We start from the raw sequence: 17,738 nt of genomic DNA, 5'->3' as shown, positions 1-17,738 counted from the left end.
AACCGCACATGATGAAATGTAATATTAGCGCCATCCGTACGTTGATACTTTTCAAGCCCGATAAGCCTAATATTAATGGGCTTTATTCTGTTTTATATGTTTTTCATTAGCTTCAATCTATTTTCTCCATGTTTAAGACTTTTTATACATCATGTTTTTAATTCGTTACTTTTAAAATTGACTCATACACTTTTCTGAGAATCCCAAAAATTCATTGTTTGTTCATACTTCCATTAATTATTTGATTTCATACTACCCACTGTAGGTAGCTGCAATAAGAAATTCAATGGATACAGTGAATTTAAATGTATAGTTAAACAAATTTACTACAAGTTTCTTTTGTGAAATCAAATATGAATGACAATGTTCTAATTGTTTTGTGAAGTAATATACATAAGCATGTGTCTTCAAATTGTTTTAATTTTTAACACATGTCCTACTCAAATGACGTATCAATTTCAAACTTATTTAACTATCCCTCCTAGGCCTGGGCGTTCGGGTACCCGTTGGCATTCGGGTCGGGTTTTTTCGGGTTTTCGGATTTTCGGATTTACGCTTCTAGGTCCCATACTAAAATTTTATTAGTACGGGTCGGGTTCGGATAATAACACTTCGGGTTTGGTTCAAAATTGTATTGCATCATAAAACCCATAAAGTAATCATATATCTTTTGGATTCGGGTTATATCGGTTCGGTTCGGATATAACAAAAGTAAAAAACAATTTTTTTGAAGTAAACATCTAAATTAAATAAAAATTAATCTATCACATATAAAATTGATAAAATAACAATAAAATGTTAAATGAAGCATGAAAACAAAAATAATTTGTAAATAATATGTATTGCCTTATAGATAGTAGACTTTTTATTTCAATGATCAAATTATAAAATACTTATTTATAACTAATTGTGTACTTAAAGCATTTATTAGAATTTTAATATTTATTATTATATATAATATTACCACAAATATTGAATTTAATAATTGTAATACTTATATATATTTCAAAATATTTATATTTACTATTAATTTCGGATTTTTCGGGTTACCCGTTCGGGTTCAGTTAATAACACTTCGGGTTCGGATATTTTTTGTACCACCCTACAAGACCCGTTCGGGTATTTTTACGTTTCGGGTCAGATAACGGGTCGGATTTTTCGGTTCGGGTTCGGTTCGGATTTCGGGTTCCGGATTTTATGCCCAGGCCTAATCACTCTTATTCCCACTACCAGCAAAGTGAAATGTTTATGTACATGAACCATACCTTCTGCTAAAACAATATCCATTTGAATTAGCTTGTTGGGCTAAGGTCATCTATTGAAAGAAAAATCTTTTGTTCTATAGCTTTTTAATTTTCATGATTTCCTATTATTTTCTGCTCAAAATTTGCATATGCTTTTCTTATGAATTATTTATTTTTCATTTACATATAACCCTTAAAGAAACCTCAAAATTAAACATTTTAAATATGTAAAATTAAATTAATATATATACCATATTACTTAAGATTTTATATTTTCAAAACTTATCAACATATTACAAGTTATAAAAATGCAAGATCGCCAACGAAAATCATGTTATTGGTTCATACGCAATTTATTTCAACCTATTGCTTGTCGGACCCAAATAGTTAATCGGACTTTAGCAACTAGACAATGATAAGTAGTAAGAAGGTTTGAGACATGCAGACGAGAGCGATTAAAACCGCAACCATCTTCATGAATTTGGCGGCCGCCTGCCTTCTGATTGTCCTTGGCATAATCACGATGTCTATGGCGTTCAGAACACGCTCGTGCTGTGTTGGTGGGTTTCTGCTAGTGGTTGCAGGTTTGGGTCTCTCCTACTTCTATGCAGCTCCTGTCAGAAAGGCATTCAAGATGGTGGGATTTGATCTCACAGGTACAGCTGCCACAGACAGCACACCCTTCAGGTTTAGGACGGTGACTTTACCACCTGGACAGTGACTTTAGCCCACAAAACTCGGTGTTGTGACATGGATGTCAGAGTGTGTAGTCAAAGCTGTCCAATCATCAAGTGTTCCAGGCATTTTAGCTGCACTTGGTTTAGCTTACAACACCATTCTTATTGAACTCACCAGAAGTTGGTATTGAAACCATTTTGCAACTAGAGAATCAGACAATCTTGTAAACAAAATTTGATGAGGCCATGAGAGGGTGTTTTGTTAAAAGATAAACTATGGGGATAGAAATAGAGAAGTGAGGAACATGAATGTCTAACTTAACAATAATAACTCTCAAGTAAGTTAGCTCCACAAGCATCACTCTCTTATCTCTCTCTCCGCCCTTCATCTTCAAGATTATTATCACTTGATCACCCTTCGATCTCCCTCTACACCTCGTCCTCAACCGTCCGATCACTCTCCATCTCCTCTCCTCGAGTCACTCTAAGCGCCACCGCCCCATCCTCGCCGGAGAAACAGAGCAATCCTCAAAAGAATAGAAAAACTATTCACTAGTTCTCATCATGGCTGAGGACAAAAGATCTTTCTTCTTTGCTGACATACTACGAAGTTCGAACTCTTAGTTCGCAGTTTCTTCTGACTCAAGGAATCAACCCATGGAACACTATTTCAATTCTTTCTCATGAACAAGATGTGCCGTAGAGAATAAGATCAGCCAACAGAGTTTCTTTCTCTATTTTCCTCTAATAACAACAGAGAAGAGAGAAGAGAACCTAAACTCCCCAAACAAGAAAAACCACAAAATGTCCTTAATCCAAGAGCAAAGAAGAGGGACATAGAAGAGGAAGGAATGGCTGTTAAGTAAATTTCATGGAGAGTACAAGATAGAGAGGGCTGTCTGAGGACTGTACGTTTGTGTGGTAATGGTTTGGTTTGAAGATTTTAGAAGGGTCCATGTGGATCAGACACATCTTTAGGGCAAAACAAATAATTCCAAAATGAAGTAGACACATCTTTTCACCATATACGTAAGTTTATAAACCCTTTTATACACACTTCCAAAAAAAAATATATATATAGGAATTGGTAATCTTCCATTTTTAATATAAATAACAAAAAAGAAGGAAAGAGCTTAATTAATCAATTTTACAAATTTGCCAATTTGCCAAAATAGCTTGTTACACAGCCCTACTTACCTTGTTACACAAGGTCGTACAAAAAAAACCTAGCTTCTTTCTCCAAAACCACCTTACAATTAATTACACCGCTTCTCACGGAGTTGCATGCAGCTGGCGTATCAATGTCTATGCAAGGCCCTATAGTCCCCACAGACAGTAACACAAGCATCTCTTACTTTTTGCAAGTATAATCTGAATCTCTATGTCTTATTGAATGTGTGGATTCTCTCTGGCAGTATTACTTGGAGAAGAAATCACCAAAAGTGAAGGCGAAGTTAAAGATCGATGTTAAAAGCAGAGAAAGAAGCGAGGAAGAAGCAGAAGATGCAGGCGTTTCAACAGGCTAAACAAAGGCCAGCAAGAACTCCAAGAGTCGCAACATATTTTATTCTGGATTCAGATTGTATAAATATACTTTTTTCAGATAAGGAACGATTAAGAAACTTAACTGCCTCAGAATTGGATTAGAGGTTGATCACTTGTAGCCAGATTCGATACCAGTAGTTAGCTGAGCACATTTATCTGGAACCGAGGAACCGAACCGGAAAAATTGAAACATAGCACCAAAAACTGACACGATTAGTTTTTTTTTTAATGTAATGTTTAACTAATTAAAAGACAGATTAGCTTCAAAAGTCAATTGTAGGTGTTAACGCAGGAACCGTTCAAACCAAAATGTGTTTGTTATGCTTCTCTTGATGCTAGAAACATGGCACCAACTCCCTCTCTTTGTCTCTTCTATCATTTCCTTTTGACCCTCTGAATGCTTTTTACTTCAACAACATATAGACATGAAGGAATCATTAAGAATCAGATTTGGTTTCTCATTCTTATTCTTCATCCTCATCATCTTGATCATCTCATGGGGGATTTCACCAGTATCTTCAGATGAGGGTGTCGCCAGGAAAGAAGAGAATCCGTCGCTTTTAAAGATCATATGTGGGATTTGTGGCGCAATGCAGAAGATCCAGATGAAGCTTTACCCTCCAAATCTTGAGTAAACAAACAAACAACCATTCATATACTATGGCAAGTCTCCTGGTTGATCTTAAAGCTCATGTGTGTTGCTTTGTTGTGACAGTTTTAGAAGCAACAGCGACAAAAACAACAAGGACGGAGGAGAAGAGAAAGGAGAGAAAGTGAAAGAGGCGGCGACAAGGAGCCTTGAAGTAAGCAAAGAAGCTATTGAAGACTCTGCAAAACTAGCAGGTGGTGTTGTAGGAGAAATAGTTCACAAAACAGCTGAGAAAGTCACCAAACAAACCTCACATGATGAAATGTAATCACCTCATAATGTTAGTAAACAATTCAGATCCAAATACCATTTGCCATTTCAAAAGGAACCAATCATAGCGTTAAAAAACTTTGGTACACTGTGAAGTACATGAAATACCTAGAACAGAGACGATATAAAAAGCTTGAATGCTCAAAACTTTTCCTCAAAAATATTTTTACTAAGAATCGTTTAAACAGACTCAACAACTCTGTCTAATCAGATTTCTGTGACTACACACAACCGTGTATCACGATTGACCAATTTCTAGCTACCCAAACGTGAGAACTACAACCTCTTACAGTTCTCTCGTTTATCACTCTTTCTCTCAAAACTCTAATGCCTTGATATTTTTTCTTAGAAAGTGTACTTCTTTCTTAGGTTCCATCCTCCTTATATACCACTGCGTGTAAAAATTCTTCATAATCTTCTTTCCATATCTTTCTCTTGTTTCCATAACCGTGATCTAGTATCATCCAAGTCACTAAACCAGCTATCACATCAGTTGATACTCTGAACCGGAACCAGCTTGAACCGGCTTCAATCATCACTCGAAATCTTGATTCAACAGTACAAAGATTAATAAACCTGAATCAGCAACCACCAAAGACTCGAACTTGGGCCACATAATGGCGCCAAGATCTGCCCTTTCACGTTCCCTTCCTACACTTCCTTCATTCTCACACTGTTCAATCAAATCCCCAGCGTGCCGGTTCCAATCCAAACCCAGAAGAAACAGAGCTTCCGGAGACACTCTAGCAACCTCTGATTCCTCAAAAGTTAAAAAAGACTTTATTAGGGATATATATCACATTGGAAATTACGAGGGACATTAACTAATATATAAAAGTTTAGGATCAATCCACTAGTCACCGATTAGTTTTAAGTTGGAAGACCATAATAAACTCGAATCTAATAGACTTTTTATGATTCAATCACCACACGCCGATACTAATCAAAATCCCCGGAAATCAATACTAAAAAGTTACTGAAATCGATCGAGAGAAGCATCAGAGATCGGAGATCCATAGACGCACCAATGGATTCCTTCGAAATTACTAAAAGATAAAAGTGTCTCTGAGGTTTTGGCGGGAGAAGAACAAATGAAACGACGACTCCCTTTTCTGTTTAACTTGCTAAAATGTAGAAGATGACATCGGTTCGGTTCTATTTACCGGGTTATAACAAACCGGATCCTAATCAAACCAGTTAAACCAAATCCGTTAGTTATGTTATTGTTAACCGTAATCGTTGACCTCGCTGGCGCGTAAAAGTTGTTACCGCAGACATGCTTTTCAACCGAGGTAAAATTTTGTCATCTGGTTTTATATTCCACACACGCGTAGTATTTATGCTAAATTACATTAAATTAATATTGGTTTACTCTTTTAAGCTAACAAATGTTTAAATCAATGAAAATATTAATCGTAAACCTCATCAACTAATTAATAAGATTATTCACAAACTCTAATAGATTAATCTGAGTTTCAGTCCAAACTTCCTTGTTAATATACATATACTTCCCAAGTGAAAATCGAGTTCATATTTTAAGCAATCGAGTTCATATTTTAAGCAATCATGTGATTTTTTTTCTTAAAACTTTCACTACCAGAAGAGATCACTTACGTACCACGGTTACATATAATTTATAGAATATATAGTTGGTTTGATTTGTATCCGTGAATAACATCCACACGAGGAAACTCATTAGCTAGAGTCATTTACATATTTTACTTTTATCCGTCAAGGGCCTCTTCCAAACCTATTTTAGCATTTATAAACACAACACTGCAAATTAGCAACTATGTATATATACATTGATATTTTGATACCTTATATAACCACAAGAGGTTAATTTCATAATTAACCATGTACATTATCAAAACATTCAGAACCAATACATAGCGATCATTATAATGATGGTAGATATCTAATAATCTCAACATGGTGGAAATGTTTGGATAGATTGAAGAAGAGAGTGTTGCTTCCAGTTATCATGATCATAAACCATGTCACTGTAATAGACGTGTGATGGACTCTCATGGTTATGGACTCCTTCATAGGTTGTAATCACATAAGCTGCATTTTCACCATCTCTCTCTACCCTCTTCTTCACCATGCAACCTTCACTTGAGCATTTGTAGTAGTTCCTATATACATTTTCACATTCATTAATTCACCGTCTATTAGTTTTGATTACTTTTACAAGTATTCACTATTAAACTATATAACCGAAGGGTCCTTAATTGATCTACAAATTATGTATTCCAGATACAAATGGGCGATTTGTTTTGTTTCTCCTAAGATATATGAGTCAAGATAAGAACTTTATGATGAATAATTATATATGATCACACATGGATTATTTCTGATATCCATTTGCTTGCTTCGTACTTTGATGTTATTTGCTTTCGATTTCATCATCGTGGGAACCTTGTCTGGGAAGATGGTCTCGATAAACAAGCCCTTAATGGCTTTGTACCAAACCCGGTTTAACCCTTTTGAATGAATTATTAGGTGAACAAAAAAAAGAGTCAATTCACCACTAACCAATCAGAAGTCTATGTATATATATAAACAAGACATGTATACACAAGGATGCATATGGAATCTGTATTTTAATACAAGTGGTTTGGTAAATGATAGAGGACCATTAGACAGTATTCAAATGACTATATGATCTAGCTAGTGGTTATTCTATAAACCTTAGAAGAATTACAAGACGGTGACAGAAAATGATCAAACAACGATATGATCATTTTAAAACAATTAATTAATATATTATAAATCAACAACTAAATCAAATTGTATTTATTTTTAATTAAATGATTACCTCTTGTTAGTGTTGTTCTTGACAGATTTCTTCCCATACTTCCTCCACTTATAACCATCATCCATCACATCAATCTTTGTTCTCGTTCTAATTGCAACTCGATGACCCATCTCCTTCGTCTCTCCATCTTTACTTCCCCTATTTTTGCAATCGAGACTACTAAAAATAAACCATATATATTAATACAATTACTATACATATTTGGTTAAGAATCTAGCCAACAAATATAACTAAAACTCACGTTGATTCCTTTTTCCTCAACGTCGTAAGTGCGCTGCCGGATCCGCCGCTTTCGCCGGTAACGAAGGTTGTCGGAGATGAAGTTTCCTCCTGGATTAAACCATTGTTGCCTCCTTCACCAACACTGAACATCAAATTGGAAAAATCATAATTATCCATGAAAGAATAAATAGAGTTTTCATCGGATAAGAACGTGAAATTAGGGCTAGGGCTTTGAGAGGGATTCATTCTTTTTTTTTAACAATAGAAACAATAAAGGAGAGAGAAAGTGCAGGTGAAGAAGGGTAGACAAAGAAATGAATGGTCTTTTATTTATAATTTAAGATTTTAACTTTGTAAAGAAATATAATTAAGAGATAAGATTTAATAACATTTACTACTTATGACAAGCAAGTTCAGGGTAGATACTACGAAGGTGCTTCAACATCACGTGTGAACGAAGAGGACTTTGACGATGAGTGTCATCGTAATGACGTATGCACAGACGGCATGGACGTGAAAAAGTGAGCTTCCACTTAAAGTAGAGTATTTTTATCCCTAAAACCTTATTTGATTCTTATTTATTTTATTATTATTTTATTAAAAAAAAAATTAAATCAATCGTGGATCGTACGTGTAAGTGGAGTGAGAGTTCAAAAGGCGTTCTTTATTTCGTAACTTTTGACACCGTTTTTTTCTTGTTTCAGTGGAGCCCGGATGGATAAAGATGCTCTAATGAGGTTTGGATAAATAGATCATTATCGTTTTCGTTATAGTGATTAGTGAGTGCTCAGTAACGTGAACATTTGGGTTTTGGTATTTAGATCGACGGCTGAGGATGTAAGTTGTATGTTTGCTTCTGTTGCGTCTGAAACCGACAGAACGTTTTGTAATTTACAGTGCACACCAAGACAATAAGACTTGACTTATTGAATTCTGAAAATGTAACTATATACTTTATAGAGATACTGTGACAAACTTTATCGATATGTTTGGCCTAACTTACGATTTAAAGATATATAAACAAAAATATTTGCTATCAGGTCTAATATATTTATGCAAATATAAACAAAGATATCTATATTTGACTAATCCGATCCTGTTATAACATGATACATAGTTCTATAAATCAGTCTAAAACAAAATCATTTTGTTAATAAAGTATACTCCAGTTTTGATAGGAAGCCTATAACTGATGACGACATAGTTTCTTACTGTCGACAAAATATTACTATAATTTCTTCTAATTATTCGTTTTGTTTCCTTCCAAAGTTTCGGGCACACAGCATGTATCAAGAATCCCTTATATATATAAAGAAAAGCATTGTAATAAATATTTTTACACTAAACTAGACATATGTCAAATGCAACGGCAGACTTAAAATTGGTTTTTTGGGTGTCACTAATTGAACTTGATTCAATTTAATACTAAAATAAAAGAAAAAAGAAAAACAAACATAGGACTTGAACCCAAGTTCTTAAGAAAAGGTGTGTCAGAAGAGGTGTAAAAAAACCAACCAAGCTATGTTTTTCTCAGTTGAAAGATATAAAATTGGTAGAATATAAATTTAACATGTGTCAGGTGACACCCCTTTCACCAACATGGATCTGCCTCTGGTCACGTGTAGAAACATTGTAACAAATGTGTTCACACTAAAATGGGCACATGTCACATGTAGAGAGCTTCTCAACCACACTCCACATAAATATGTTCATATTATGTACTTTACATTTTTTTAATATAAAACTCACATGCATGGTTCTTCTTTACGTTATTTTTACTGTTTACGGACAGAGCTGGACATGACCACAAATAAACTTCCAGAAATCCTCAATTCAATTTGGACATAAGATTGAAGAATCTAGTCGACAGGAATTGAGAGATATTTTGGGGATTTAGAATTTAGGTGAAATGAGATCTTACTTGGGGTTGCCGGAAAGCCTTGGAGGATCTAAGGTACTAGTGTTTAGCTTTGTACAAGATCGTTTGAATAATAGGGCTAATGGATGGACTTTTAAGTTTTTCACTAAAGAAGGTAAGGAGGTGATCATCAAATTGGTGGTTACGGTTTTACCAAATCATGTGATGTCTTGTTATCGGCTACCAAAGGCTACAGTAAAGAAGTTGATGAGTGTCGTAGCTCAGTTTTTGTGGAGTCCAGGAAGAACCACAAAAGGCATGCATTGGAAATCATAGGATAAAGTATGTGCAGATAAAGATCATGGTGGATTAGGCTTCAAGGATCTTACTGATTTTAATACGGCTATGCTTGGGAAGCAATTGTGGCATTTGATAGAGAAACCAAACACTTTTTTTTTCTCGAGTTTTCAAATGACGGTACTACATAAATGCTTCACCCCTTGAACCAATTCGTTCATATTCCCCGTCATATGGCTGGAGGAGTATCATATCTGCTTGATCTCTGGTTAGCAAATGACTAATTAAAAGGGTAGGAACAGGTTCATCTATTTCAGTGTGGAATGACCCATGGATCTCAACCACTCGCCCGAGACCAGCAAACAAAAAATTTCAAAACAGTTACCCGGATATCACAGTGGATTCTCTCATTAATTCGGAATCCCGAACATGGAACTTACAGGCAATTCAGGCTTTGTTGGATCCCCAGGATGTCAAAATTATTGAAAGTATTTCACTGAGTAGAAATCAGCTGGAAGATAGAGATGGATGGCATTTCACTAGCAATAGAAAATACACGGTAAAATCAGGGTACCAGGTAGAACGAGTCTACCCTAATAAGGAAAAACCTCTAGAATTTTATGGACCCGCTGTGGATATATTGAAAGTTTTTTGTTGGAAGGTGCGATGCCCTCCGAAGATAATGCATTTCTTATGTCAACTCCTCTCAGGGTGTATAGTTGTACTGAAAAATCTAAAAGCAAGAGGAATACAAGGAGATATATGTTGTACAAGATGTGGAGCTCCAGAGGAATCAATAAATCATGTGTTCCTTGAATGTCCTCCAACACGTCAGGTGTGGACGCTTTCAAAGATACCATAGAATCCTCATCTTTTTCCTCTCAGTTATATTTTCGCAAATATGAATCATCTTTTTTGGAGAGTTACCCCAAAAATGGATGATCACCAATTTGCATGAATATTATGGTATATTTGGAAAAGTCGGAACAACAAAGTATTTAGTAATTTGGATATTGATCCAAGAGATACGCTTAAATTAGCAGAACTAGAATCAACACTTTGGGCGGAGGCAGAAGTAGTAAGGGACCAAAGAGTTGCACATCAAGTGCAGGACATGACAGAATCATCAATTCCAGGAAGATGGTGTTTTATAGATGGTTCCTGGAAAGATAAAGAACAATTTTCAGAACAAGGCTGGTACAACACTTTAGCAGGTTTTGATAGATTGTTAGGGGCAAGGAATGTAAGGGCAAGCCTTTCACCTCTTCATTCGGAAGTGGAAGCGCTAATCTGGACAATGAAATGTATGAGGAATTTAAGGTAATTTCATGTCATATTTGCGACAGATTGTTCTCAATTGGTAAAGATGGTTTCAGAACCAGAAGAATGGCCAGCGTTTGACAGTTATCTGGAAGACATTAAGCTTTTGAAAAGATGTTTCTTAAACTAAGAGACCATTCATGTACCTCGGACGGAGAATCAAAATGCGGATAGCTTAGCACGTTGTGTTAGAAAACAGCCATCTTTCGTTGTTCACATGGATGCAGAGTTACCGGTTTAGTTTACATAGTCAGTATGAGCCTGTAGATGTTTGATGTCAAAAAAAATGAATAGAGCTGCATAAATTATTCATAAATTTTGATTCGATTCGTTATCCGTTTTGATTCGAACCAAAAAATCTGGATATTAGTTACTCTATGAAGCAAATCAAATACTAAAATGCAATATCCGTAAAAAAAACAAATCACAAATATCAATATTTATAGGAACGGATATCCAATTTGATCTGTTATATGCATATATATATACATATATATAAAGAATTATATATAAGTTATATATTATAGTTTATATAAATTTTACAGTATTTTTGTTTTTAAATAATTTCATTTTAAGAATTTTATTTTTCATGTATTATTTTGAAAAAAAACATGTAATTTAATATTAATTAACATCATCTTTATATATTTATTAACCATCTTTATATATTTTTTACATACACATACATGTGCACATTGACGTGAGCACCTTAGAACTAAGTATTTACCACAACTGAAATATCTAATTTTTTTGGAAGTTAAAATATTTTTTTTCTTAATGCTTCTTTCACTATCGACCAAATTATAGTAAAATGATTTGTCTTAATAATTTTCTTTTCTTTTCCTTTTTAACTATTATCCATTTAGAAACTATAATATGAAACCATTGGTTCGACATCACGAGTATTTAAGATTCATAAAATGAAAATAAACAAATAATAGTAATATTTTATTATCACAGGAAAAAAATAAAAAAAATCAAACATTTTAACCAAACAAACCAAATAAATACTTATTTAAAATGATAGCTATATTTTAGCAGATTAAAAACAAAAAAACAACTTAAAACTGAACCAATATCCAAATTAAACAGATTAATGTTTTTTTATTAAAAATAACGAAATTAATAATCACATTCCGCGCAATTCTGCGTAATAAGTGGATTATTAGCTAGTACAGTATCATTACACACACTGACCCACATACATGTGAACACAATTTCGCATGTATATTCCTAAGTCAACCATTCAAAGTGGTCTTTTAAATTGTCTTCAAGGCGAAATTTCCTGGCGACACTGTTAATTGTTTTGTTTACCACAACAATAATTGCTCTTTATTGTGTTCAAAGGTAAAGAAAAATAATGAATTAACCGAGAAAAATATATACAGAGATACATGTGGTGTGGCATTTTATGAATCTCGGTGGCGACTCAAAATATCTAAGAGCATCTACGATGGTGTTACCATCATTAGAGTCTTTAGCATTATTAAACTATTTTTTTTTTATTTTTTTTGTTTGAATAGTTAAGGACTCTAATCAAAATTGTATGTCCAATGGTGTTTTCCAATTTGGAGTTCTTAGGAATTAAAAAATATTAAATTTTAAAACATGTGAAATTAAATTTTTTATTTATTACATGATTAAATATAAAGATACAATAAAATATAAAGATAAAATTTTAAATTTTAAAATTTTGGTGAATATTAAATAGATTTAACTCCATTAAATTTTTTATTTATTACATGATTAAATATAAAGATACATGATTAAATATAAAAGTAAAATTTAAATTTTAAAATATGTGAAATTAAAATTTCCACCGACCCAATAGCACGATGCCACGTCTCTAAGGACCAAATCCTTATAATCCTTAATTAAGGACCAATTCTTAGCTAACTTAAGTTTTATAATATTATTGTATTCATATTAACCTAGGATTTTGTGCTAAAGATTCGTGATAAACCTTCGTTGCGGATGCTCTAAGGTTGATTTGGAGTCTTGCTTATGGTGGTTGAGGCTCTGGGGTGTTTCTTTAGCAACCACCAGGTTGTGGTTTTGGATTTTAGGTTTCATCTAAATCGCCGATTTGGTTTTTTTTTTCTTTTTGGTCTTTACTCTGATGTTTCAGACTTGTAACTACACATGTTTGGTTTTGTAACGTGTGTTTGAATAATAATATTTCAGATGACAAAAAGAATCATGTGGTGTGGCTTTGTATTTATACGTAACGCATCAAAGTTGATGATAGGATGGAGAAACAGTTTTTTTTTAATCACCATAAAGTTTGTGGAATGATGATATGATTGAACACTTGAATATACATTGATATAATGAACATATGTATATATGTTTACAAATGAAATTGAAATATAAACGAAAAATAACTATAAACGAGTATATGATTTTTTTAAACTGATTATTTCATTCCACTTCCTATAAACGAGTATATGATCATTTGACTATATGGATTTATCAAACACATATATAGAAGTACTAATTCAAATGTTATCAGACGAACAACAAATTACAATTAACCGTATGGAATTAATTCCCCAAAATTGCAAAAAAAAACAAAAATCAGTAAAGAAAACAAATTATATAGTTGCTATTAATCCAAGAAGAACAAGTCCAACGACAATGAATCTTCCGAACACAAAGTTGATGCTGAAGTCGTCACTTCCACTTACGATCTGGATAGGGAACAAGCAACTTCCCACAGTTGCATTGTCCTTAGTAATCCTAGCAGTTCCTTTGAAATCACAAGCCTTAACGTCTTGACCCTGGATCTGATAATACATGTTAAATGCGTATGATATGTTTTGGATTCTGTCTAGCTTACTACATCTTGAATCACCCTTCATCGCAGTGCAGTCACCGTGGTAACATGCATACTCTAGGTCCGGAGCAACCTTATCTAGATTGATCGTGTCTTTGTTCACTATGCACCATTGTTTATCTAAGTATTCCACACCTTTCGCTGCCACGGGTACGATCTTGCGTCCTTTTCCAGTGAAATCTAGCATAAATTTAGGTGTTCCATCGTATCTGGTGGACAAATATTAGAAACAACTAGAAATGTCAATGACTGATGTTTTGTTTTACCCAATTATGCTTATATGTGCATATATAGTATGTAACCAAGGAGAATAAAAGACGAACATTATGAGTCGTAATAAGTTAGTAGTTATTACGTAAAAATAATGGTAATGATAATAATGTGAGGTGAATAATAAAACATCGAAAAGTGAAATAATAGAACCAAAAAAGACATCAAAATACTAAAAAATCTTTATGCAAAATGTATAAACGCTAAGAATTGGTTTTAATAACGCATGCACAGTATTATACTATTAGTATCTGACAAATCCAGTTCAGGAGAGCAAAACTTTGAAACTTGATATAAATAGCTCTTACCACATCTATACGTAAATCCTAAAAAGTTAAAAACAATAAGAAGGTGACTTGTCGTTCAAGAAAACTAGTTTTAGTGTGTTAGATATAAAGAGAAACGTATTTATATTACCTAAAGATTCCCCAATGTCTCTCGAATGGTCCAGGCATAATACTCTTCATGTCCTCGTCGAGGAAACCAAAGAGATAAACTTCTAATCTCTCAGGCCTCAATGGAGTCCCTTCCTCTTTTGCAAGTCTTTTCATAAGACCTGCATAGAATTTCTCTGCTAGCTTTGGCGTCGCATGTTTATGACCATCCGTTGGCCATCCAATCTGTAAAAGATAACCAAATTCAATAAACGATTTCAATATCTGTGATATTCATACATATTTAGTGTTCTAAAAATTGGTCTTTTAGATGACATAAAAATCTAAATGCCTAGCCGACAAATTGACTATGAACGAACCCATTTTTCTAAAATCTCGTATAAAGCGTCTAATCACTGTCTAACGTTTACTTGCTTATCAAGTTACCTCCCCAATGATAATCTTCATATCTTTAATCCCGGCTTTCTTCAACGAGTAAACAAGCGTATCGTAATTCGCATCAAACACGTTATCGTAGTTCTTACCTTTATCAGGAATTGACTCACCTTTACCGTCGAAAAAAGCAAATTCAACGGGAAAATGTTCGTTTAGGTAAAGACTAAGAAAAGGGTAAATGTTGACCGTGAAAGGTAAATCATTATCGTGGAAGAAGTTGACAATGTCGAGCATCGTTTTCTTTACATCGCTTCGAAAATCTCCTTCTGATGGCTTATCATTAGCTGATTGGTAAACTTCAGCGTTCTGTGGGATCGTGGCTTTCATTTTATCAGTATGTCCAGCTTCTTTTAACGCCTTGTGAATGTTCTTTAATGCTGGAAACGTTGTCTCCAAGAACGATCCGTTGTATGCTGACAAAAACGGCTCATTCCCCACGGCCACGTACCTATATAAATAGCAATCATATAATGGACTTGAGTCAATCCACTTCTCGCCTAATTGAATGTTTGATTATGATCATTAAAGTTTAATTTGTAGGGTTACTTGATGTTGACGCCACCCTTACGCATGTAAGCCGTGACATTTTCTTTCACCCAATCTTTAGCATTTTCGTAATCTTCGGCAAGACTTTCAAGAAGGTTATTAGGGATTCCGACCATAACCTCCATGCCCGTACCGGCCAAAGTATTCATCGTCCATGAATGAGCGTCAAAAAGCTTCACTTTATTGATCTTGTTGTCTTTAAGCATCCTAACAACAATATCAGGATTCAGTGGATGCGATGCAATATTGCCCCAGTTCACACCGAAGCCTCTGACCAAGCTAGCCAGGGTCAAAGTGGTCATTATAACTGTTCCGACATTAACGAGCATCACTGCTCTTCCGGCCATATTGAGAAAGTGGTGATGAGTGAGATTAGGTCTGTTTGATCTAGCTCGAAGATGTGTTTTTTTTTTCTGTTTGATTGATTATTGTGTTTTCTAATAGTCGGGGAATTTCTTTTTCGTGTCTTTGGGTGGTCGTTTGTAATGTTGTAATAAGAGTGTTTTTAGGTTGCTAGTGAGGAATTTTAGCTTCACATAAGTTTCTATTTTTAGGAAGAGCCACGAGTGAATATAGATGTCTTTTGCCGGACACTTGTAATCAGTTAATTATTTTGTTTTTGGTTAAGAGAATATGTCGCTGTATAAAATTGGTCGAACTTTATTAAAAAAAGAAAGAAAAAAAAATTGGTCGTTTTTTTTAAAAAAGATTAAATCCTTTTGATGTCAAAAAGGAATAAATCCTCTCTTAAATTAGCATTATTTAACATGGATGTTGGTCGCAAAATATATTTTTATTACGGTGGTACATCGATATGTAAAATTGAATCTAGCATCATGTTTATCTATATCTACATATTTAAAACAAAAGGTTAGCTCTTTGTTTATTGTGAATCCTAGGAATGTTAAACCAAAATGTTAGTTCAATGAGTGAGCACTAGCTAAAGAAGTCAGACAACGAGACATTTTATTTTTCCACATAAGTTAGACAGGTTCGGATGGGGGCGTGTCCATAAGCATCGTTACTATTAAAGGGATAAACATGAAGATTTCCTATTCCTAATATATATATATATGATTTAGACTTATCTCTATTGTACCTTTACCTAGCTAACTTAGGATATATACTCATTACATTAGATCAATAAACACACGCTTTCATGACATATTTCATGGTATCAGAGCTACAAGATTCTGACCTAAAAATTTTCTAAACACATATTTTTCTGTTGTACTACTACAAGTTACAACGATGGGTGATATTCTACCTCTTGCGGCATCATCAGCTCTTACAGCTTCTTCGCCTTACTACTTACACCCATCTGATAATCCAGGGTCTCTAATTACATCTGTCCTGCTCAGCAGCGACAACTACTCAGAGTGGTCAACAGAACTTCAAAATTCTTTACAAGCTAAGCAGAATAGATGTCATCATACCAAAACCAGATACGGACCCGGATCTTTCTCGCTGGTTGTTCATAACATATTTCAACTAATTCAATGATTGTTCATAACATATTTCAACTATCGAACATAACTTGACTTGATTGTTCATAACATATTTCAACTATCGAACATAACTTGACTTGATAGAGTGGGTTGTTGACAAAAAAACTATAATGCTAAAATCTAAACTCGTTATTAAACTTTCATCTCTTAGCATTCACCATGCAGAATGAGGTACTTGAAGGTTCTTTCCTTTGAATCAGTCTCATGTTTCTTGATTATGTTACATAATTGCTATTCGGATTTGATTATCCTCCCATGGATCTGCTCATGAGATTCCAATCATTTATTCTTCTAGCTTCGACAAGTCCAAAGATCTTGAATTTGATCTTAAAGTTACATGTATTTGCTTTTACAAAACCTTACCCATGCAAGAGTATCAACAACACCAATTCGTTCTACCAAACGTATAATACTTTAACAGCTTATTTTCCTCCAAGTCACATATATAACACAACACTATATATGATTGTAAATAAGAGAAAGTTCTGAAACAACCAAATGGTCTCTCAAGTTTTGCTCGAAGAACCCTCGAGGAATTCAACTTGTGAGGCTGAGTCCGGTAACACAATCCAAGCTTTACAGGCCAGAGGTTACCTTACTGAAATCCTGTTTCATTTGGCAACAACTAAAAAAATCCCATTGTGAAGTCTCAGTTGTTCTAGTATTGTCTTATGTAATACACAAACAATTGCTTAATTAATCTCTGATAGGCATTGGAGAAAATTGAAATTGATCCGTAACATATATGGATAGGTAAAATTTTCGATAGTGATTTTGGTCGATATGATTCATTTCATGTCTTGTCTAAGCTATCAAGACATAAATGTAGACTTGTTAACGGTGAT

The 17,738-nt window shown here is 34.2% G+C and overlaps 3 protein-coding genes across 4 annotated transcripts; 1 reads left to right on the top strand and 2 right to left on the bottom strand.

Moving 5' to 3' along the window:
* Positions 1–1,224: 1,224 nt before the first annotated feature.
* LOC106380395 lies at positions 1,225–5,991 on the top strand. The gene is made up of 2 exons (XM_013820154.3): positions 1,225–4,097; positions 4,182–5,991. The coding sequence occupies exons 1-2, from the start codon at positions 3,892–3,894 to the stop codon at positions 4,381–4,383; spliced, it is 408 nt and encodes a 135-aa protein (XP_013675608.2). The 5' UTR covers positions 1,225–3,891; the 3' UTR covers positions 4,384–5,991.
* Positions 5,992–6,168: 177 nt separating this feature from the next.
* Positions 6,169–7,762, bottom strand: LOC106380156 (probable WRKY transcription factor 51). 2 transcript variants are annotated; one of them, XM_013819966.3, is made up of 3 exons: positions 7,448–7,762; positions 7,207–7,362; positions 6,169–6,523 (listed from the first exon to the last, which is right to left on the bottom strand). In XM_013819966.3, exons 1-3 carry the CDS (start codon positions 7,672–7,674, stop codon positions 6,313–6,315), a joined length of 594 nt encoding a protein of 197 aa, XP_013675420.2. In that variant the 5' UTR covers positions 7,675–7,762; the 3' UTR covers positions 6,169–6,312. The 2 variants fall into 2 exon arrangements, with proteins under 2 accessions (XP_013675420.2, XP_013675419.2); XM_013819965.3 differs by having other exon boundaries at positions 7,207–7,365; positions 7,448–7,761.
* A 4,582-nt stretch (positions 7,763–12,344) lies between these two features.
* LOC125581592 (glucan endo-1,3-beta-glucosidase 8-like) lies at positions 12,345–17,097 on the bottom strand. The gene is made up of 4 exons (XM_048747303.1): positions 15,386–17,097; positions 14,831–15,287; positions 14,427–14,629; positions 12,345–13,948 (listed from the first exon to the last, which is right to left on the bottom strand). The coding sequence occupies exons 1-4, from the start codon at positions 15,730–15,732 to the stop codon at positions 13,498–13,500; spliced, it is 1,458 nt and encodes a 485-aa protein (XP_048603260.1). The 5' UTR covers positions 15,733–17,097; the 3' UTR covers positions 12,345–13,497.
* Positions 17,098–17,738: the final 641 nt, after the last annotated feature.

This window comes from Brassica napus, chromosome C2 (assembly GCF_020379485.1).
Source record: "Brassica napus cultivar Da-Ae chromosome C2, Da-Ae, whole genome shotgun sequence".
Taxonomy (NCBI): Eukaryota; Viridiplantae; Streptophyta; class Magnoliopsida; order Brassicales; family Brassicaceae; genus Brassica; species Brassica napus.
This window is presented reverse-complemented; position numbering and strand designations above follow the sequence as displayed.

Excerpts from the sequence above, each read along its gene's own strand:
- LOC106380395 (XM_013820154.3), top strand. The coding sequence starts at position 3,892 with ATGAAGGAATCATTAAGAATCAGATTTGGTTTCTCATTCTTATTCTTC. Across the intron at positions 4,098-4,181 it reads CTTTACCCTCCAAATCTTGA|TTTTAGAAGCAACAGCGACA; the intron begins GTAAACAAACAA and ends TTGTTGTGACAG.
- LOC106380156 (XM_013819965.3), bottom strand. The coding sequence starts at position 7,674 with ATGAATCCCTCTCAAAGCCCTAGCCCTAATTTCACGTTCTTATCCGAT. Across the intron at positions 7,366-7,447 it reads TTGAGGAAAAAGGAATCAAC|TAGTCTCGATTGCAAAAATA; the intron begins GTGAGTTTTAGT and ends GTTTATTTTTAG. Across the intron at positions 6,524-7,206 it reads AAGAACAACACTAACAAGAG|GAACTACTACAAATGCTCAA; the intron begins GTAATCATTTAA and ends AAATGTATATAG.
- LOC125581592 (XM_048747303.1), bottom strand. The coding sequence starts at position 15,732 with ATGGCCGGAAGAGCAGTGATGCTCGTTAATGTCGGAACAGTTATAATG. Across the intron at positions 15,288-15,385 it reads AAGGGTGGCGTCAACATCAA|GTACGTGGCCGTGGGGAATG; the intron begins GTAACCCTACAA and ends CTATTTATATAG. Across the intron at positions 14,630-14,830 it reads TGAAGATTATCATTGGGGAG|ATTGGATGGCCAACGGATGG; the intron begins GTAACTTGATAA and ends TATCTTTTACAG.